This window comes from Mustela putorius, unplaced genomic scaffold, assembly GCF_011764305.1.
Source record: "Mustela putorius furo isolate JIRA1106 unplaced genomic scaffold, ASM1176430v1.1 tig00000580_pilon_pilon_pilon, whole genome shotgun sequence".
Lineage (NCBI taxonomy): Eukaryota > Metazoa > Chordata > Mammalia > Carnivora > Mustelidae > Mustela > Mustela putorius.
In genome coordinates this window covers 2,952,722-2,974,289 of record NW_025421423.1, presented here as the reverse complement: position 1 = coordinate 2,974,289, position 21,568 = coordinate 2,952,722, and the positions used below count along the sequence as shown (strand labels likewise).

At 45.2% G+C, this 21,568-nt stretch overlaps 1 protein-coding gene across 7 annotated transcripts in view; it reads right to left on the bottom strand.

The window, feature by feature from the left end:
• CCDC180 (coiled-coil domain containing 180) overlaps positions 1-21,568 on the bottom strand; it is a 62,155-nt gene that overhangs the window by 21,871 nt on the left and 18,716 nt on the right. For 4 of the 7 annotated variants that reach the window (XR_006607183.1, XM_045081600.1, XM_013053692.2 and 1 more), the window contains 13 exons: positions 21,061-21,183; positions 19,748-19,921; positions 18,771-18,886; positions 17,521-17,647; positions 15,943-15,982; positions 15,314-15,813; positions 13,867-14,099; positions 10,869-11,044; positions 9,285-9,465; positions 8,210-8,356; positions 7,459-7,603; positions 7,170-7,286; positions 2,021-2,119 (listed from right to left, as the gene is read on the bottom strand). Coding sequence is in view for 6 of the 7 variants with exons in the window: in XM_045081600.1 (XP_044937535.1) it covers positions 2,021-2,119; positions 7,170-7,286; positions 7,459-7,603; positions 8,210-8,356; positions 9,285-9,465; positions 10,869-11,044; positions 13,867-14,099; positions 15,314-15,813; positions 15,943-15,982; positions 17,521-17,647; positions 18,771-18,886; positions 19,748-19,921; positions 21,061-21,183 (2,178 nt within the window). In the remaining variant the exon portion in view is untranslated. Of the gene's footprint in view, positions 1-5; positions 1,158-2,020; positions 2,120-7,169; positions 7,287-7,458; positions 7,604-8,209; positions 8,357-9,284; positions 9,466-10,027; positions 10,220-10,868; positions 11,045-13,866; positions 14,100-15,313; positions 15,814-15,942; positions 15,983-17,520; positions 17,648-18,770; positions 18,887-19,747; positions 19,922-21,060; positions 21,184-21,568 lie in introns of those variants that run through there. The other 3 variants (XM_045081602.1, XM_045081601.1, XM_045081603.1) reach the window with 3 other exon arrangements.

Sequence of the window (21,568 nt, the reverse complement as noted above, 5' to 3'; positions counted from 1 at the left end):
AAAACCACAGGAAGCGGGCTGAAGGAAGGCTAGTTTCCTATATTTGAACTGCAGGCCTCTTGGTTCTCTGGAGGCCTCTCACTTGCAGGCAGAGCTCCGAGACAGTCGGGGAGAGCTCCGAGACAGTTGGGGATGCCAGCTGGCTCCCCTGGGCAGCTGCACTGGGAGCAAATCCTTCAATGATGGGGTATAGGAATTCTAGTCCTGGTTTTATGGGTTCATTCTGGACAAATCATTTAAATTTGCTCAACTTCATTTCCTTATTTGCATGGAAAATGAATGTTCCCTCGGGTCTCTTCTAGCTCTGATACTCTTAGAAGGAAATGTTTGGACAAGATGGCCAGGCTGTGTAGGAGTGAAATGACCACAGCCTTTCTGGAAAGTGATCTAATAAGGTCAGGGGCACATGCAGCAATCCCACAGACCATGCCCCTAGGTGCACAGAGAAGCACCTGGAAGGATGTTCACGCTCACTGCACATTTCACACATCACTCAGCAGTCCTCACACTTGGTCCCCTGAATTGTCTATTGGCCTCTGTAGACAACCCAGGCCAGGAGGTGCATTGGCCTCTTCTGCTTCCTTCATCTCCACTATGCTCTGGGTCCTATCCATTCCCCTGCCACTCAATTCCAGAACCAGAGGTGTCTCTGCTGGCATAATTCTCTCTGCCTCAGTTGCAGCACCCTGTCTCACTTCTCACTCCCTCCCTGACTTTCTGCACACAGCAGCCAGAGGCACTCTTTGTGCATGGCACTGAGCCCATGACCCTGGCCACATCTGCCTCCCGGTCCCCACCGCCTCTGCCATGTATCCAATGCATTGTTCCCGTCTCCCAATCACTGCTTTGCAGAAATAGCCAACCAGTCCCCTCCATCCAACACGGTTGCCTGTCCACCCAAGTTCATGCTCCCCTGCCCTGGCCAGGAGGCTGTGCAAGCCCCAGGCCCCCTGTCCAGCACCCTGACACCACCAGGAGGGTACCGTGAGGGGGCTGGGGAGGTGAGGAAATGTGGAAGAGCAAATGTTTCTGCTCTGGAGAGAGAGCTGTCTCTAGAGTGTCTGCTGAAGGGGTCACTTCAGATAAACCTGCTTTCCCTGAGTTCCTGGGTATGCGTAGAAAATTAGTGCAGGAAAATACAGAGGTCACTGGGGGCTCTGCAAAAAAAAAAAAAAAAAAAAAAAAAAGTGTGAGAGACAGACAGAATAAGATGAAGGATGTGTATTCACTCTGTGCTTTGTGGATGTTTGAATTTTCTTCAAGAAGCATGTGTTACTATGCAAGAAAAAGCAAGAAAGATAGACACTAAATGTCCTCTCAGTGTTGACAAAAATAAAACCTCAACTCAGTCACTGAAATGGAAGAGAAAAGACAAAGCTTGGTGAGGAAGGAGCATCCCGCTCAAGAAACCTCCAGCTGAGACTTCTGGTTCTCGAGTGTCCGGGGGAATCGTTGAGCAAACATTGCTCAGGGAGGCCAGGCTGAGCGTGAAACTCATGGGGGCGGAAAACAAGCAAGGAAACAACAGAAACGTGCAGAGAGACCTGCTATGCTGATCCGTATCGCTCTTGTTTGGACTCTACAGTTTATACATAGAAAACAGAAGTTACCAGTGTGTGTGCCATGATCAAAAAACCAAGCAAATGAAAAAAACAAAACGCAAAAAACAAAAAAGTGGTTGTTCAGAGGCCAGAGTCCTGCTTCTATCTTTCATTGAGGGCTGAGTTCCAGTTACAAGGAAGGATGCCTGGTGACATCGGAGGGGGAGTGAGGTCAGACCTAAGCCCCCAACTCTCTGGACTCTAGAAGCCTGCTTGGGAGGGTCTGGGGGCTGAGGGAGGTAGCTGTGTTTTCTTTTCGTCCTTAATTCCATTGACTAAAGCAGGAGTTGAGTAGGAAGGCTAGGAGGCCCCTCTGGAGCCGGAGGAATTTTGATGACAGATATAAGTTTACTTCTAGTTTATAATTCTGGTGTAATGCATCTTTACTATTCATAGCTTAGCAAATACTGAATACTTACTTTTTTATCTCCCTTTGAGTTTCGACACATTTCTACTTTCCTTTGGAGCTGTTCCAGAGAAGAATTTAATCCATCTGTTTGCAAATTAGATTTTGCAACCTAGAAAAACCAGAGGTTCCATGATTTGTTTCTAGAATACTTATTTTGATCAGGAAAATATATTATCAAAGGGGGATGAATTCAATATTGGAAAAACGAAATGGGGGAGAATGCAAAATGTTATCAGAAGCTAGATCAATGCAAATGTAAAAACTTTTTTTTGGGGGGGGGGCCTGTTTTTTATTCTCAAACAAATAAGGTTTAAAAATAAAAAAAAATCAACAGGGCACCTGGGTGGCTCAGTCAGTTGGGCTTCTGCCTTTGGCTCAGGTGGTGACCCCAGCATCCTGGGATTGAGCCCCGCCTCGGGCTCCCTGTTCATCAGGGAGTTGGCTTCTCTCTCTCCCTCTGATTCTCTGCACCATTCATGTTTTCTCTCTCACAAATAAATATAAATAAATAAATACATAAATAAATAAAATCGACAACCCCCAGTAGTGGTTAAGGGCATTGTCCCACTAGGGGGGGTTGTCTGTATAAGCCACCTAGGAAACATGAGGAGCCTTAAATCATTTGTGCTCTGCCCCAGTGATCTAGCTCTGCGAGATACCCATGGACATAATCAGAGTTTCCTGCACAAGGGTGTTTATAATACCATTGGTATAATAATAAGTGAAATCCACCAAAATATTCCTCCAGAAAGGAATGGCTAAGTAAAAATAGCAACAAATTCAGGAGAGGGAAGCCATCACAGTAGTGTTTTTGAAAGAATCTTTAAAGATGATACACCTTAAAAAATTGTATAAATAGCATGAGGCCAGTTTTGTTCTTTATGTGTGTATATATACACACACACACACATATATATATGAGAAATCTTTCCATATATAACATTTTTTTTTGTCAGAGATTTGAGCACAGGCACACAGAGTGGCAGACAGAGGCAGAGGGAGAAGCAGGCTTCCTGCTGAGCAAGGAGCCTGATGTGGGACTCAATCCCAGGATGCTGGGATCATGACCTGAGCCGAAGGCAGCCGCTTACCCTACTGAGCCACTCAGGCGTCCCGCTTTCCATATATAGAAAAAAGCTTAAAAATAAGTCAAAGTCACTCCTGGCTTTATTGAGATATTATTGACACATAACATTATGTAAGTTTAAGGTTTACAATGTTATGATTTGATACACTTATATATCACAAAATAATTATCACCATAACATTAACTGATACCTCCACCACATCAAATAATTACCATTTCCTTTTTGTGATGAAAACATTTAAGATCTACTCTCTTAGCTACTTTCAAGTATACAGCACAGTATTTTTAACTATAATATCATGCTTCACATTAGAGTCCCAGAACCTATTTGTCTTATAACTGAAAGTTTTTACCCACTGACCCTCACCTCTGCATTTCTCTTACCCCTCAGTCCCTGGTAACCGCCATTCGATCCTCGGTTATCTCTGAGTCTGGCTTTTCTAGATTCCACATGTAAGTGAGATCATACAGTATTCATCTCTCTCTGACTTATCTCACTATGATTAATGCCCTCAAGGTCCATATGTGTTGTCACAAATGGTAGGATTTCCTTCCTTTTCATGGTCAAATAATGTTCCATTGTACAGATACCTCTTCTTTATCCATTCATCTGTTGACACTCTGCCACATTGTTCACATTCACATTGTGAAAAATGCTGCAATGAACATGGGAGTGCAGATATGGCTACAAGACCATATTTTCATTTCCTTTGGATATATAACCAAAAATGGGACTGCTGGATCATATGGTGGTTCCATACTGTTTTCCACAGTGGCTGCACCAGTTTGCATTCCCCCAAACAGTGCACAAGGATTCTTTTTTCTCCACACCCTTGCCGTCAGTTACTATCTCTTATCTTTTTGATGACAGCCATTTTAACAAGTTCAAGGTGATACCCCATTGTCATTGTGACTTGTCATTCCCTGATGATGGGTGATGTTGAGCACCTTTTCATCCACCCGTTGGCCATTTGTATGTCTTCTATTGGAAAATGTTTATTCAGTTCCTTTGGGCAAAGGAAATTTAATTTATTATTTATTTTATTATATTATTATTTATTTATTATATTATTATTTTAATTTATTACTAAATTTATATATTTTTTAAGATTTTATTTATTTATTTGATGGAGAGAGATCACAAGTAGGCAGAGAGGCAGGCAGAGAGAGAGAGAGCAGGCTCCCTGACGAGCAGAGAGCCTCATGTGGGACTCGATCCCAAGACCCTGAGATCATGACCCGAGCCAAAGGCAGCAGCCTAACCCACTGAGCCACCCAGGTGCCCCTTATTACTAAATTTAAATCATATTGTTTACTTCTTTTGCTATGGAGTTATAGGAGTTCTTTATATATTTTGGATATTAACCTCTTATCAGATATATTATTTGTAAATATTTTCTCCTATTCTGTAAGTTATCTTTTCATTTTGTTGTCTCTTTTGCTGTCCAGAAGCTAGTCAATGTGATGCAGTCCCACTTGTTAATTTTTCCTTTTGTTGCTTGTGCTTTTGGTGTCACATCCACAAAATCATTGCCAAGACTAATGTCAAAGAGTCTTTCCCCATGTTTTCTTCCCACAGTTTTATGGTTTCGTGTCTTACATTTAGGCCTTTAATCCATGTTGGGTTAATTTTTGTGTGTGGTGTAAGATAAGATTTCAATTTCATTATTCTGCATGTGGTTATGCAGTTTTCCCAACACCATTTATTGAAAAGACAATCCTTTCCCCATTGATTATTCTTGACTTTCTTGTCAATACTCAATACTCCTTGACTCTATATGTGAGAGTTTATTTCTGAACTTAGATTTTGTTCCATTGGTTTATATGCCCAATAGTACCATACTATTTTGGTTATTATAACTTTGTAGTATAGTTTGAAATAACGAATTGTGATGCTTTGTACTTCTTTCTCAGGATTGCTTGGCTATTTATAATCTATTGTGGTTCCACAAAATTTTTAGGATGGATTTTCCCATTCCCGTGAAAAAATTTCAATTGGATTTTGATAGGGGTAGCACTAAATCTATAGATAAGCTTGGGGAGTATGGACATTTTAACAGTATTAATTCTTCTGATCTATGAACATGGGATATCTTTCAATTTGTATCTTCTTTGATTTCTTTCATCTAATTCTTATAGTTTTCAGTGTATAGATCTTTCATCCTCTTTGTTAAATTTATTCCTAAGTGTTTTATTGTTTTTGATGCTAATGTGAATGAGATTGTTTTTCTTCATTTTTTTAGATGTTTTACTGTCCGTATATACAAATGCAACTGATTTCTTGATAATGACTTTGTATCCTACAACTTTACTGAATTTGTTGATGAGTTCTAACAATTTTTTGATGGCTCTTCTATATATAAGATCATGTGTTCTGAAAACAGAGATGATCTTACTTCTTCTGTTTCTTTTTGGATGCCTTTTTACTTCTTCCTCTTGCCTGATCACTCCAGCTAGGACTTCCAGTACTATGTTGAATAGATGTGGTGAGAGGGCATGTCCTTGTCTTGTTCCTGATCCTACAGGAAACACTTCCAACTATTCATTGTTGAGTATGGTATTACCTGTGGGCTTCTCACATATGGCCTTTATTATACTTATGTATTTTCCTCCTTTACTTCATTTGTTTAACATATTTATTAAGAAAAGATGTTGTACATTATCAAGTGCTTTTTCTGCATCCATTGTGATGATGATTTTTATCTTTTATTCTACCAATATGGTATCACACTGATTGATTTGTATATGGAACCATCCTTGCATCCCAGAGATAATGACACGTGATCATAGTGTGTGATCCTTTTTTTTTTAAGATTTTAAAAAAGATTTTATTTATTTATTTGACAGACAGAGATCACAAGCAGGCATAGAGGCAGGCAGAGAGGGGGAAGCAGGCTCCCCACTGAGCAGAAATCCTGATGCAGGGCTTGATCCCACGACCCTGAGATCACCACCTGAGTCGAAGGCTGCGGCCCTACCCACTGAGCCACCCAGGTGCCCCCATAGTGTATGATCCTTTTAATGTGCTGTTGAATTTGGTGTGCCAATATTTTGTTGAGGATTTTTACATCTATATCCATCAGGGATATCGGTCTGTCATTTTCTTACCATGTAAGGTACCCTGACCTTTGGTATCAGGGTAATGCTGGCTTTGTAAAATTAATTTGGAAGTATTCCCTCCTATTCTATTTTTTGGAAGAGTTTGAGAACTGGTGTCAAGTTATCTTTAAATGTTTGGTAGAATTCACCCATGAAACCATAAGATCCTGAGTTTTCTTTGTTGGGAGGTTCTTGATTACTGATTCAATCCCCTTACTCATTCTTGGTCTCTTCAGATTTCCCGTGTGTGTATGATTCAGTCTTGGTAGGTATGTTTCTAGAACTTTTTCCGTTTCTTCTAGGATATGCAATTTGTTGGCATTTAATTAGTCATAACAGTCTTAAGATTCTTGTATTTCTGCATATTTCTGATAGTGCATATCCATTGCACTATCATCTCTTTCATTTCTGATTTTATTCTGGTCTTCTCTCTTTTTTCTTAATCTAGCTAAAGGTTATTTGATTTTGTTTACCTTTGAAAAACCATCTCTAGTTTCATTGATCCTTTCTATTGCTTTTCTGGTCTCTATTTCATTTATTTGTTACCTGATCTTTGTGATTTCCTCCATTCTGCTAACTTTGGGTTTATTTTTTTTTCCAGTTCCTTGAGGTGTACAGTTAGGTTGTTTATTTAAGATCACTGACCTCAGTTCACATTTTGATTTCACATTCAAGAGCTCTGTATTCTTGTCTAGGTCACCTATTACTCTCTGTCTCAGTTTCTTTGTCTCTAAAATAGGGGGGGGAACAGGACTTGCTTCACACTGTTATTGGGAGGACTAATATAGCTGATCAAAATAAGTCGGTTAGCAAGATGTATGGTGCATAATAACTCAATGAATCCTAGAGGTTATTATAATTTAATATCTATCTCCCTGGGTGGAGTTCAAGTCCCATGGGGCAGAGCTCATAGTTGTATCCCCAGCACTTGGAACAGTGTCTAGCACGCAGGTGAAGAACGAATCTGTCCTACCTCACACTTGATGTTTACTTGCAGATTTGTCAGCAACCGCTGGATTTTCTCTATGAAAATAAGGTCCACAGACAGGTTATGGAATTTGCTTTCAAACTTGTTGATGACATCATTGGCCTGTAAAGATATATAAAAAGTAAAGGAGGTGGGTTTAATTTGGAACTTAAAGACTTCGGAAGCAGAGTGGGACAGGCACAATTTTTTGGAAAGGGGGCTTGACGGACCCGTCAGGCAATGAGCAAGGGTGTCCTGGGAGCCTGGCTGGAGGTGAGGGGCAGGGCTCCCCCACCTGGTCCAGGTATTCGCTCTCCATCTTCTCCATGTTGATCATGATTAAACTTTCAACAAACTCTATTCGAGAAGCTTCCTTCTCCAGTCGATGACACAGTGAATTGATTTCTTCAGAAGAAAAGTTGCCTCCCTCAGAAAACAATCTGCAAGTGGTTTGAGAGAAATACAAGCCACGATCAGACCTCAGACCCCATCCCAAAACCTGTGGTTGATGAAGCTTTAGAAAGTGTAAGCTCATGGAAAAAATGGATACAGGGGGTTCAAAGACAGAAGCAGTGAAATGACCCAAATGTCCTTCAAGGAAGGAACAGAGAAATGACGTGTGGTGTATACACACAATGTAGACATTTCACATGTTCAGTGAAATAAGCCAGATACACAAAAGGACAAATATTCTATGATTTCACTTACATGAGGCACCTACAGTAGTCAAATTCACCGAGACAAAAAAAAGAATTATGGCTATCAGGGGCTGAGGGAGGAAAATGAAAGTTAACGTTCAACGGATTCAGAGTTTCAGTTTATGAAGATGAAAACTTCTGGAGCTGGATGGCGGGGATGGTTGGATAACAACGTGAATGAACTCAGTGTCACAGAACTAACGGTGCACCTGAAAACGGTGCATTGTAACCACAATGGACAGTTTGATGTGATATATTTTTGTCACAATAAAAAAGTAAGGGGAAACAAGACCACTTCTCGACAGGGGAAGCCCAGGGCCCACAGAGGCCCTGGGTGTGGGCTCCCACCTGCAGTGCTTGATGAACTCAATGTTGGTGAGGCGAAGCTTGCCCAAGCTCTCCTCCAGGTACTGGCGGAAGCTGCGCAGGGACACCTGGGTGACGTCGACATAGCTGAGCAGCTCCCGGTGCAGCGTGCTGCTGAGACTAACCAGCCTGGGGGACACAGGAGGGCAGGGTGGTGACCTGGGTGTGGAAGGGCAGCCTGGGGGCTGCTTGAGTTCCACTGCTGTGCCCAGCTGTGGGGCCACCAGAAGCACGGCCATGTTCCTCTGGGTAGGAAAAGAAGCTAAAAGGAAGTTCAAAATGCCAGTGTGTGCAGGACACAGCGTGGAACTCTCAGTGTGCTGTCTCAGAGGCCATCTCTCGCCTCTCTCTGGCCCTCGCAGCCATAGTACTGAAGGAATCCCCAGGTCCCATAGGATCTTCGGCCTCCCTGCAGTGCTCTCTCTCTCTCTCTCCCAACAATGTGCTTTCTGTGGCTGATGCTCTCCCGAAGGAGCACCCTGAAACTTTCCTCTTTACCTGTAAGTCCGCCCTCAGCAGCCTCCTGTGTACCTGACACCGGGGAGGGCTCCTCACCTGTTACCCGATAGAGGTCTCCCTGAGCACGCAGGAGCCTCCATCTCAAAGCCCTGAATGGCCTCCTTGGAACCCCTTGCTCTGCCATGAGCACGTTCCCACCTCAAGCTGGGCCAGCGCTCCTTTCTGAGGGGGAAAATTCTGTCTCCTCTTTACCTTCCTCCATCCCAGGACAGGGGGGTCCTCCTACAGGAAGCTCCTTCTGATTCTCCTGGGTGGAAATGGCCTTTCTCCTCATGGACATTTTGGGGCAGCTTAGTAACATCCCTGCCTCCTGACCACAGGTGCCCTTTTCTCTCCCTGGCTGCTCACCCAGCACCCAGTGCCCAGCTCCCCGCCAGAGGGGTCACACAGTTAGCCCCTGACACCTGTGAAGAGGTGAGCTGAAAAGGGAAGGTTGCTGTGGGGCCTGGAAAACTGACTCGTGTCCACCAGGAAGGGACCACTCCTTTGAGATCAGCCAAAGGCTGGCATCTCGTGTCTGGGATTCCATGGCCCTCACCTCTGGCTCTTCGTGGCATTCGAGAAGATGTGTTCCATGTTGTAAATCTTGCGGCGGAAGTTTTTGCTCTTTATGTTTTGCTCTTCTTGGAACTGGCAGAACATCATCTTCTCCTTCCTTAGCGTCTCTATCACCCCAGCACAGTGGCTGTCTAGCCGCTCTTGGTGAAGCAAGAGCTCAGCTGAAAAAGAACGAGGCAGAGGGAGGCCTTCTGGGATCTCAAGTCACCTCAGGACATTTCTTTTCTGGATAGTGACAGCTGCCCCTGCCAGGGCTTGGCTGGGGAATGGGTACCGATCTGAGGGGGCCGATCTGAGACTGCCCCAGGGTCTCTCACTGGAAAGAAGGCTGACCAAGCTGTGAGCAGGGGAGACCTTGCATGTGAAGAGACCCATGAGCAGGGGGGTGGGGTGGAGGGTGTCAGGAAGGGTGGGAATGTGGTGAGAAGAGTGTGGAGAAAACAACCAGCACAAGGCTGGGCAGGGCAGCTGGATTTTGTTCCTTTCTATCAGTGGCTTCTCTTTCCAGGGAGCTCAAACTCCAAAGGACTTCTAGGGCAGAGTAAACGGAACTGGAATTTGGCTTCAAGGGCTAGGTCAGAGGCCTTTAGAGCTGGCAGACAGCCCTAGGCCAGCCCACCCTCTCTGCCTGCTGCCTGCAGGGGAAAGTGCTGTCATCCCAGCTCTACCAAAAACGAGTGTGGGGACTCTGGGAACTTGTTTCTCTGACCTCAATCTCCCCATTGTGCACGGGGACAGGGATCCAGGTAAGACGCAGGAAATCAGCCTTCATGGAGAATCTCAATTTACACTTATATTTAATGCACACATTTTCCAGATGAACACAGTGAGGTTCCAAAGCCAAGCAGGGCTCCCTGGGCCACAAGCACTGGGATTCCAAGCCAGGCTGTCTGATTCCACAATTCTGTCACTGTTCTAGGAAGGAGGAGTTTGGTTGGGACCACGTAGGGGGTCACTCTGGGAGTGCAAAGCATTTATGAAAAAGTCTGAAGTGTGACACAAGTGAAAACCCAACAGGGTCCCTGAAGATCCAACTAAAAGTATGCCACCCTCTAGGAGCCCTCTGTCTTGGAGAGAAACGGCACCTCTTCTGAAGTTATAAATTATAAGCTGAAATTAATGGGTCCCACTTGCTCATGATTCCTCACTGTACCCTTTCAGGGAGAGTTAATTACCATCAACAATACCCCCTTCTGCAAGTAAGGGAGGGATCAGAAAGGTCAGGTAACATGTCCAGAGTCACACAGCCAGAGTCTAGTAGCTATGATTCTTGAGCTACAGCTTGCCTCTAGAGCTTCTGCTATGCAAGTGTGTATCAGATAGGTGTGTGAGCAGATCTGGTATTCACACAGCTAAAATAGGACAATACTCTTCATTCTAGCATTTAAAGAACTGTAAAAAATTTTTTTTAAATTTTAATCTCAAGTGTGGGCTCTGAATACTGCCTTTTCCGCCAGCCTGGGAGGTGGAACCCTCAGACAGGGGCACCTAATGAATGCAGAACTGCCATGGCACAGACTCTGGCTGTCTGGGGTAGGGAGGCCTTCCCAAGCAGGGTCCATACCTGCCCTGACGTTATGGATGTCCTTTTCAATGCACTTGGCTCTTGGCTCATGTAGATGCTGATGCAGCTCCAATTCTGAATCCAGCTCATTGATCTTGGTGGCCACCATGACCCGAGTTTTGAGGACACACTGGTCAAACCACTTCTCTAGGTGCTCAAAAAGGCCAGCTCGAAGTCTAAGGGAGAGACCGGTGAGGGTCAGCTCTTCTAGCAGCAGTGAGCAGGGAGAGAGCTTTCCCAAGCGACCCAGAAAGTGCTTCCCCCTTTCATTTCTTCCTTATTTTATTTCCCAACTATATTCTATTCCTTTGTCTGGATGGAGCATCCTGAATTCAGCCAGACTCCTGCTGGAGGAGACTGGATGGTTTCCAACCATTTGTTCTTTAAAAAAAAAAAAAAAAAAAAGCTGCAATGAATTACCTTGTACATAAACCAAGTGTAGAAGCATTTCTACAGAACACATTCCCTGAACTGGAATTGTTGAATCAAAGGCTAAAATACATGTGTGGTTCTTCGTGTGTGTGTAGCTATCCTATATCCAGCAATTGCACTACTGGGTATTTACCCCAAAGATACAGATGCGGTGAAAAGAAGGGGCACATGCATTCCAATGTTCATAGCAGCAATGTCCACAATAGCTAAACTGTGGAAGGAGCCAAGATGTGCTGCAATAGATGAGTGGATAAAGAAGATGTGGTTCATATATACAATGGAATATTACTCAGCCATCAGAACAGATGAATACCTACCATTCGGATCGACATGGATGAAACTGGAGGGTATTATGCTAAGTGAAATAAGTCCAGGAGAGAAAGGCAATTATCATATGGTTTCACTCATATGTAGAATATAAGGAATAGTGCAGAGGACCATAGGGGAAGGGAGGGAAAACTGAATGGGGAGAAATCAGATAGGGAAACAAACCACGAGAAACTCTCGACTCTGGGAAACAAACAGGGTTGCATAAAAGGGTAGTGGGGGGATGGGGTAACTGGGTGATGGGTATTAAGGAGGGCACATGATGTGATAAGCAACTAAGTTGTGTTATACACAACTAATAAATTATTGAACAGGACATCACAAACTAATGATGTACTATATGTTAGCTAATTGAACTTAAAAAAAAAATTCAGAGTGGCATTGTTCCATTCCCCAATGAAAAACAACCCAAACATGCACCAGTAGTAGAATGGATAAAGAAAATGAGTGATGTATTTTTATAATGGATTACTATAGAGCAGTAAAAATGAGATGACACACATTCAAAAATGCATATGAATCTCATAAATATAATGAAAGAATTCTAACATAAAAGAGTATGTTTTCTATGATTCCATTTAAATAAAGTTCAAAAAAAGCAAAAGAAATGAAAGTATTTTGCTATGCTTGAGGAAGACAGAGCAGTGACTTGAGATGAATACATGAAGAGGCTCCTGGAAAGTTGGTCATGTTCTATTTTGGGTGTGGGGGTACTGGTGAGCAGGTGTGCTCCCTTTGGATAATTCATTGAGTTATACATTCATGATTTCCATACTTTTCAGTATTGTATCCATCAATATGTAAGTCCATTTAGTTTAACACAGAATTATTTTTCTGGTTAATCCCAAGGCCTGATGACATAATGTTTGGCTTAAGACTTCGGAATCACATGGTCTAGATTCATATCCTAGATCCAACCATTCCCTATCTCCGAGATCTTATCCAAATTACTAATTCCTTGAGCTTCAGTTTCTTTGTGTGTAACATAAGCTAATTATAGTAACCCTTCATAGTTATTGAGAGTATTAAATCCTCTCAATAAATATTAGCTCTTGTGGTGGTCCTTGCTTTTCTTCTTTAAGGAGAAGACAGACAATGGCCTGTGACAGGGGAAGGAAAAAGGATGAGTTTCAAGTCAAGAGATTATGCTGAGTGAAATAAGTCAAGCAGAGAGAGTCAATTATCACACTATTTCGCTTATTTGTGGAGCATAAGAAATAACACGGAGGACATGGGGAGATGAAGAGGAGAAGGGAATTGTGAGAAATTGGAGGCGGAGATGAACCATGAGAGACTGTGGACTCTGAAAAACAATCTGAGGATTTTGGAGGGGCGGGGGTGGGAGGTTGGGTGAGCCTGGCAGTAGGTATTATGGAGGGCACATATTGCATGGAGCACTGGGTGTGGTGCATAAACAGTGAATTCTGGAACACTGAAAAGAAATTTTAAAAGTAAATAAAAATTTTGAAAAAAGAAACATTTTCAAGATGAGATGATGCTGAGGTGAAAGAGAAGAGTCCAAAAGCCTGACTTAACTCCTTTTATCCCCTGCCCATGTCCACACATAGGAGGGAGACTAATCAGGTGGTCTCTAGCTGGCCAGTCGTAGCTATGACATTTAGAGTCAGGAGGGCAATGGACATGCTATCCTAAAGCTAACTGCAAATTTCCACATTGGGTCCAAGTTCAAACACAGAGGCCCAGAAACCTGGGAGTTAGGGGAGGTAAATTCTCAGTGGTAGAATTATGGGTTATTTTATAATCTTCATTGTACTTTTTTCAGTTTTCTAATTTATGCAATTAATATGTCATATGATCAGAGCCAAATACCATACAGATACATACTCATGCCTAGAATCTATGTCTACATAATCATTAAAAAAAAAAGAAAAAAGGGGAGGAGAGGGGGAAGGAATGAAAGAAGGAAGGGAGACAGCAAGATTCCACCTGTGCTGGGCTTCTAACATCTTGCAGGGAAAGCACTATTTCTTATGTACAAGCCGCAGGCTAGCAAGGCATCCTGGGAGAGGTGGAGGGGGTCACTCTCATAGAAGATACACGTGACTACAAATAATTCTCGGAAATTGACTATTTTTTAAAGTTGTTTCTCATCTCAGCCCTCAGTTACCTACCCATTTTCTTTTTCCAGTTCAAACTAGTCCAATCTTTTGTTATAATACCTCACCTTGTTAATAAAACTTAGGATAGGAGAATGAGAATAAAGGGGGTTTCTACTCACTGTTTCTTAATTTGTAAAACCAGTCTGGATGGAATGATCACTTGTTCTAGGAAGCTGGCACTGGAAATGTCATTGACCAGAATGGTAGAAAGGTTGGAATAGGGTTTCTTGCAACTCTCTTCTTGTTGTTCCAGGGTTAGGAAGACAAAATAAGTGTGTCCGCTGGAGGTTGTAAAGGACTCCATGTCCTGGTCGTGGGAGATTTCCTCCACACTCTCTTCCTGGGCTCCAGCCTATGAAGAAGAGAAGACTTTAAACTTGACATCACCAGACAGACCTGGGGATCCAGCCACAGGATCCTTGATATGAAGGTTATAGACCTGTGGGCTAAATCTTGCCTGTAATTATTTTTTCCCCAATACAGTGCTTTCAAAAATCAGGAAATCCTACAAAGAATTTGGATTTTGGATTTCTCTTAAAAATCAGGAAAGCTGGCAATTCTGTCTCCATTCCCACATGGCATTATTGGCTGGAGCTGAATAATGACTGCACAGTTGCCTTAGACTGAATGTTGGGTGCTCTCCGAAATTCATATCCCCAGTGTGTTGGTATTTGGAGGTGGGCTTTTAGGAGGTGATAAGGTCAGGAGGGCAGAGCCCTCAGGAGTGGGATTAGTGCCCTTATAAAAGAGTTGGCTCTTTCCACAATATGAAGTCACAGTGAGAAGATGGTTGTCTACGAACCAGAAGTGGGACCTCACCACAAATCAAGTCTGCTGGCACCTTGATCTTGGGCTTTCCAGCCTTCAGAACTGTGAGAAATAAATTTCTGTTGCTTATAAGCTGCCCAGTCTATGGTACTCTGTTATAGCAGTCTCAACAGACTAAGACAATCAGCTTCACCACTTGTTACTAATTTATACTTGGTCTCTAGACCACTTTTCTATTACATGCCTGTGGGAATTTGAATTTGGGATCTCTGCTCAAAAACGAGTCTCCTATGCCAATTCTTCTACAGCAGTACAGAAAGAGAGTCTTGCAATTTATTGGAGTTCAAGTTACTGTTCTATGGGTTGGAATGTGTTTTGAGGACAAGACTTATTAATGTGAGAGTAACTTCCCTACACTCCAAGGAGAGCTCTGTCTGCCATCTTGGATATGGATCTTTTCTGTTACAGAAGAGAATGGGAAGAGAGAGGGAATGAAGAGGCGAGGTTGGTCTACACAGGAAAGAAGAGCTGGGAAAGAGATGACCAGGGAAAGACAAGGAAAGCCATACAGTTAAGGGCTGACTTCAGAGTAGGTTGCAGAATAAGATGTTAGGAGAAGAAAGTGAATTTTAAAAAGCACTGTTGTGAGGTAAGAATTGGATTCCTTTGACAAAATAAAAGACATGCAAACATTTGTAAATCCCAGTGGAGACTGGGACCCCAGCTTGTAATAGGGATACATAGAGCGAGCCTAGAATGCTTTCCCCATACCCAAGAATGGATCCATTGCTGGCCTACCTCTTCCATAAATAAACTCTCGTGTTCTTCCTCCTCCTCCCCCTGCTTCTCTTCCTCTTCGCGCTCCTCTTCCTCCTGCCCCTCCTCCTCTTGCTTTTTCTTCTTCCTCTTCACCTTCTCCTCCCTCTCCTCCACCTTTTCCTTGTCTTCCCCCTCCCCCTCCTCCTCCTCTTTTTCTTCTTCTTGAAGCATCATATCTTCCTGGTTCAGAGATGGTTTTAAGGAGTCTTGTTCAACTTGTATTTTTTCTGATTCTTTAACTGACTCCTCACTGGACTCATCCATCTTGTCACTCTGTTTAGACGGTTCCTGCTGGCTCACTGCCATCTCCTCGGTTAAGGAAGACTCAATTTCTTGATCATCTTCTTCCATCTCTTCTGCTGGACTGGAGGGAATTGTCCTGCTACTTTCACCTTCCTCACTTCTGCTCATTTCCATTTGAGCCCTCTGTTTGCTTCTCCAGCTTCTCGTACTCTCCTGGAAGTACTTTTCGTACACTTCTGTTGATGACCGACCCCAAAGCACAAGGAAAAACAGGTTATCATGGTAGCCTGGATTGGGCCCACCCAGCCCACAAATGTATAAGAGTGAAGTCAGAGAGGATTAGACTTGAATTAGAATAGTGTTACCTGGTTCCCTGAATTTGAAAATGACTTCCCCATCCAAAGTCTACAAAGAAAAACCACAGGGCACTGAGTGAGCAGCATTGCCTTTCTCCAGAGTGCCACTTCTACTTAAATGAGAAGAGTGCACCCACCCCTTCCCTTCAACATCTGACATGGCCTTGACTACTTATTTTCCTGCAGTAATCAGAGTGTTCCCAACCTGGGGAATCAGTTTTCCTTAATCCAAAGCAGGCTTGCAAATCTTTCTATCCCACAATAGGCATTATCAGTAAACAACTCTCATTCTGACATTTTTGTGGTGATCTGGGGCAAAGAGCAAGAAAGTATAAATAGAGGGATGCAAACCAAGGGGCAGGGGTCTGCAGTTCCCAGTGCTGGATGTGAACATACAGAATGAACATGATTTACATGACCTGGGAGCCCCTTCATTAACCCTACAAATTCCCTGTTTCACAGACTCTACATGAGGTCGTGAATATACTGTGCCATGGATAACACTGTGGACTGTAGAATTCGCAGGTGGGGATTGGAATCCCAGCTCCTTTCAAGCTGAGTGAACTTGGCCAAGCTCCTTAAGCCCGTCGGAACTCAAAGTCTTCCCTTGTGCCATGAAGATCACAATAGATACTCAACTTGAACCAAGGCAAGCAGACCGATCTCAAAGTGCAGATGGTGAGCTCCCCCTCAAGCCAGATGCCAGAGGAAGCATTTACTAATGACTGAAACAGAGATCCTTCCTCTCTGCAGGGATTCTCAGAGGAGCTGGGGACCCTGTGCACACGAGAAAGCCTCAGCCAGCTTTAGTGATAACTGCAAGTAGTGTCCGGTCTGGCCAAGCAGGACAATGGCTGGCTGGGTGGGAAGGAAACAAACTCTAGGAGGGTCAGACCAGGACGTGCCAGCTAGTCGTGCATTCACCAGGGGACATTCACTGCGTCCGAATCATGTGCAAGACGTTGTGCGAAGGGCGAGTTGAAGCTGCATCAAAGTTAATGAGATGAAACCTGCCCTTCAGGAAACACCTACTCTGGGATGTTCTGTGCTCCTCTCTTTACCAGCCACCAACATACGAGCATGTCCAGTGAGAGGAGCAGGGACAGGGGCCAAGGAATGTGAGTGGTTGGGACATTAATCCCTGGTAGTGGAAGACTGGCTGGCTCTGGGATGTGGAGAGACAGAGGGCTGCCCACCAAGAAGGCTGAGGAAGGCTGGCGGGGTGGGGGGTGGGCAGGGGGAGGTGGGTAGGGGTGGGGGGTGGACTCCAGAGGGGAGAGAGGGCAGGTCCTAGCTGTATTATAGGACACCAGTGGTGGGGAAGATGAATGAAACTCAGAGTCCTAGAAAATCGTCTTTTCTTCATAATTCCATACAAGCCTGAGGCCTGAACTCGGGAGCCCTTCAACCCCTTTTAATCTAAGAAAGAAGGTCTCTTTTAGAAACGCCTTCGGCTTCTTGCCGCTTGCTGTCCTGACTGAGAAGGGGTTCGTGAAGGTATGGAAGGGAAGGCAGATCAGAGTTAGAAGATACCCTTTCCTCTTTGCTTCTCCGGGAATGGCTGTGTGTTTGCACTGCTCTCCATACCTGCTGAAAGATCTCCCGAATGTAGAAGTGTTGGCTGAGGGTGGAGCTGTAGGAGTTCAGTTCTTCCAGTATGATCACTGGGTACTCCGTCGCTTCCTTTGTCAGGAGCTTGTGGAAACACTCATACCTGGGAGGGGAGTGGAGGAGGGGGGCTAAAGCAGGGGGGGAGCTCCACTGAGTTGGGGGGACCCCAACCCAGAGCCACACCCCAGGCCGCTGGGAAATGAGCTAGGGGCCACACAGAGTCAATGCCCGAGTTTCCTTTCCCTTTGGCAATCCTTAGTTTGTTTTGCTATTTTTCTGATCCTACAAGGAATACACACTTTTTGTAGAACATTTGGAAAACACACACGGGAGAGTTCTCTGTTATAACATGTGTTCCCCTTTCCTGTCCACGGTCCTAACCCTGTGCTTGAACTTTACCTACATGATCCCATCAAACCTCTAATGCTCCAGGGATCAGGCTTTATCTGTCTCCCAGATAAGGAGAGGAGGCTGAATGTGGGGGTGGGGGATGGGGTGGGGGAGTGACTTACCTGCCTCAAGATACACTTCAGAAGCTAAGTACTCAAGCTAAGTACTGCAATCATTTGGCGGTGCAGTGTCATTTCTATGAATGGTCCCTATAGAATCAGTTGTATAAAGGCACAAAGATACAAGACAGTTCACAGAGTACTGTTTTTAATACTGTGAAAACTGGAACCAATCTTAAAGAGCTAATCAACTGGGGGATGGTTAGACCATTATGAAGCACCCATATTGATGAATTCTGGTCATTAGAAAACAGACATCTATCTGCAGTTAGAGATCTACTTGCATTGCATGAGTCAACCTTTATTGAAAAAACACTGTATATGTGTTTATATCCACATAAATAAATGTACATGCCCATGAAAAAGACGAGGTGGGCAGGAATGAGGGGGAAATTTCTACATGTTTGTATTGGTTAACTTTTTTGTCTTTAAGAAAGAGCACCTATGTTTTAAAATCTGAAAAGGTAGTGGGAGGGCCCCTGCTCTTGACCTTTAAATTACATGGCCTTGAAATCTTCTTCCATAAACTTTTCAGAGGAAAGTTCTTCCTGGAAGCTTCTGTGTTAGAAGGACCACTAGGACATTCTCCAAAGCAAGAGGCAACATTTTAATCTTGAGCTCGCTGAGCATACCCTGGGGTCCTAAGCAGGCAGCCTCTGATCTTGAAGATGAATTTTAGGCCATTCCCTTTTGTCTTTTGGGATCTGGTCTGCCTACCTGGATTTCATATTCTTCAGGAAATCTTTGGCCTTTTCCAGGTGAATCTTCAGTGTTTCCTCGTCGCTTTGTTGCCTCAGTTGGTCCAAAAGCTTATCCAGGCGGGCTTCCAGGGCCTGGCAGCCACCCCCAAAATACAAGGAAGCAGATGTGAGTTATCAAAACTCAAAAAACTCACCGAGTGCCTGTGAGTGACATGCAGAGACCCTACCACCAGAACCAAGGGGCAGGTGCCTCAGGGCAAACACAGGGCTTTTTCCTAGAAAAGGGGGCACCAAATGTGCTACCACACTTACCCTCAATGCTCTGGGCTCTTCTGTCGATAATGTTCTTCTCTGTCTACTTTACATCCCTGGAGACCCAGCTCAGATGGGACTCCTCGGGACACGTCCCTATACCCACGCTGCCTCGGCAGGCCACCCCCCACCCCCTCCCATGGTGCCTGGCCCTTGCTCTCCTTGAACCAATTGTATTTAAAATCAGATGCTGGGTGTCTCCCTCCATTTCCTAGACTGTGTGAAGGCAAGGGGGGTGGGGGCCCAGCTCATCTCCTGTGGGCACGGGGTGACTGCCATAGGTAGAAGCTCCGTACCCCACCCCAGTCTGTCTGTCTCTCATGCACACACTCTTACAGACACATTTGGGTCCAGGGACCCATCACTAGCCCACACCTAACAGGTAGATTTCTTCTATTCCCATTTAGCCCATGACCAAAGGGAGCCTTGATTTCTCCATCTGTGTAAGTCTTATAGCTTGAGGTTTTACATTTGAATCTAAGATAAGTTTGGGGTTAACTTCTATTTACTCTATGATAAATATGGTGGGTTGTTTTATTTTTGGTTTTTGTTTTTGTTTTTTGTAATATGAATGCCATCTGAGGCTACAGGCCGCCCAGCAGAGCCCTCCCGCAGCTGACTGTCTGGGTGCGGCCCTCCCTTCCATCCCCGCAGGGGCTTCTGGGGGGCAAGAGACCACACCTTCTCATCCAGGCTGCGCTTCTGCCTCAGCTGCTCCATCCTCTTCTCCAGCTCTACATCCAGCACCGACAGTGCGCTCTGATGTGCCTCCCACAGCTGCACGGCCTCCTGGAAGTAGCTGAAGAGATCTGAGCTCTGCCATTCTGTCTGCTTTGCCAGGCCCTCGAAGGATATCTGTAGTGGCAGAACCCAGAGAAGGGGGCTTGAAGGCCGATGGGCCCAGGGGGAGAAGAAGGCCACCCCCATCACAGGGCTCCCTCGCCAGCCAATGGAGGCCCCACCTCTCCAACGGCCGGCCCCGCCATCACTGCCTGGGCACCATCCCTTGGGGTCATCTTCCTGAGTCACACACTGGTTCATGGCTCTCTCTCCTCTGGAACAGCTTCTGGTCTGCCCAAAGCCATGCCCTCAGTCTGGCTGACCCCAAAGTCCCATCTCTAGATCTGTCCCATATCCACTGAAGTCACTAGTGGGAAGAAGGGGAGGTTTGGGGCCTGGAAGAAAGCAGGAGCCGCCCCAGACACCAGCCTGGGTACTCAGGCAGGCCATGCCCATCTCAGCCTGGGCAGGTTTCCTTCTTTGGAGTTCCCTGATTCTTAGCATCTGAGCCAAACACCATTCTTGGCTGTTAAATCCTCACCTCTCCCCATTTCGTGGTTGTATTTTATGCTCTCAGTGGGGTCAGGGGGCAGCAAACTTGGTCTAAGAACTAAATTTGGCCCTCAGCCTTCTTTGTATGTGGCCCTGAGAGGTAAGCTAATTTTACATTTTTTAATGGCTGAACAAAAAAATCAGACAAAGATACCGAATGATGTAGAAATTATATGAAATTCAAATTTCAGTGTTCACAAATAAAATTGTCTTTTGTGTGACAAGAACGGAGTGAGAAGTTGTTACAGAGACTTGACAGGCCTCAGGGAACTATCCTGAGTTTTTACTATCCAGCACTTAGCAGAAAACGTTTCCCTACCCAGGTCCTGATCCTAAGCATCTTGGGGCAGGGGTTTGTTTTTCCTTGTGGCCCTTGGGCACACAGACTTGACAAGGGCTTGGAGGAGCTCTCGCTACCCCAGCCCTGGGCAGCACGGCTGTCACTGGGCAGCAGGGTGGGAGGGGTGTCATGGGGGAGCCCAGAGCACCCCGTGCAAAGAACTACCCCAGAGGGGTGGCCAGGACCGGGGAAATGGACTCACTGGTGACAAGAAAGTTTGGGGCCCCTGGACTCTGGTCTTCTCATAGCGGGGCACTCCAGGTGACCGCTCCCCCCAACCACCCACCCCGCTCTCCAGCTGTGCAGGTCCCCAGCTACGCACATCCAAGAGCTCCAGCTCCTCCTCCACCTTGCTCTGCAGCTCGCCCACCATCTGGAAGAAGTATGGGCTCACCAGGCTCTCTGCCTCCTCCTCAGTGAAGGCTTTGCAGTCCAGCAGCTGCTTCTGGAGGGGAACCAGGGCAGAGCCTGGCTTAGGATGGGGGGAGGGCTTCACCTCGGGGCCTGACCCTGTCCCCTGAGGTCTGCCTCTCACCCAGCCTCAGGGGAAACCCCACCCCCAGCGGTAGAGATGGTCCATCTTTACAGTCGGCCCACGGAGTCCAGGCGCTGTGCACTATCCCTGTTCTCTCACTTAGCCCCACTTGACAGATGAGGAAACCAAGGCTCAGAGAAGCGGAGGAACTTGCTGGAGGCCACATATCTGGCAAGTGGGGGGCTGTGACCTGAACTCAGAACTGTCGTCCTGCAGACGCCAGAGACATAATCAGCCATGCTAACGGCCTCGGTGCGGCTGCAAGTCAGACGGGCTCCTACTTCCTGTAACTGAA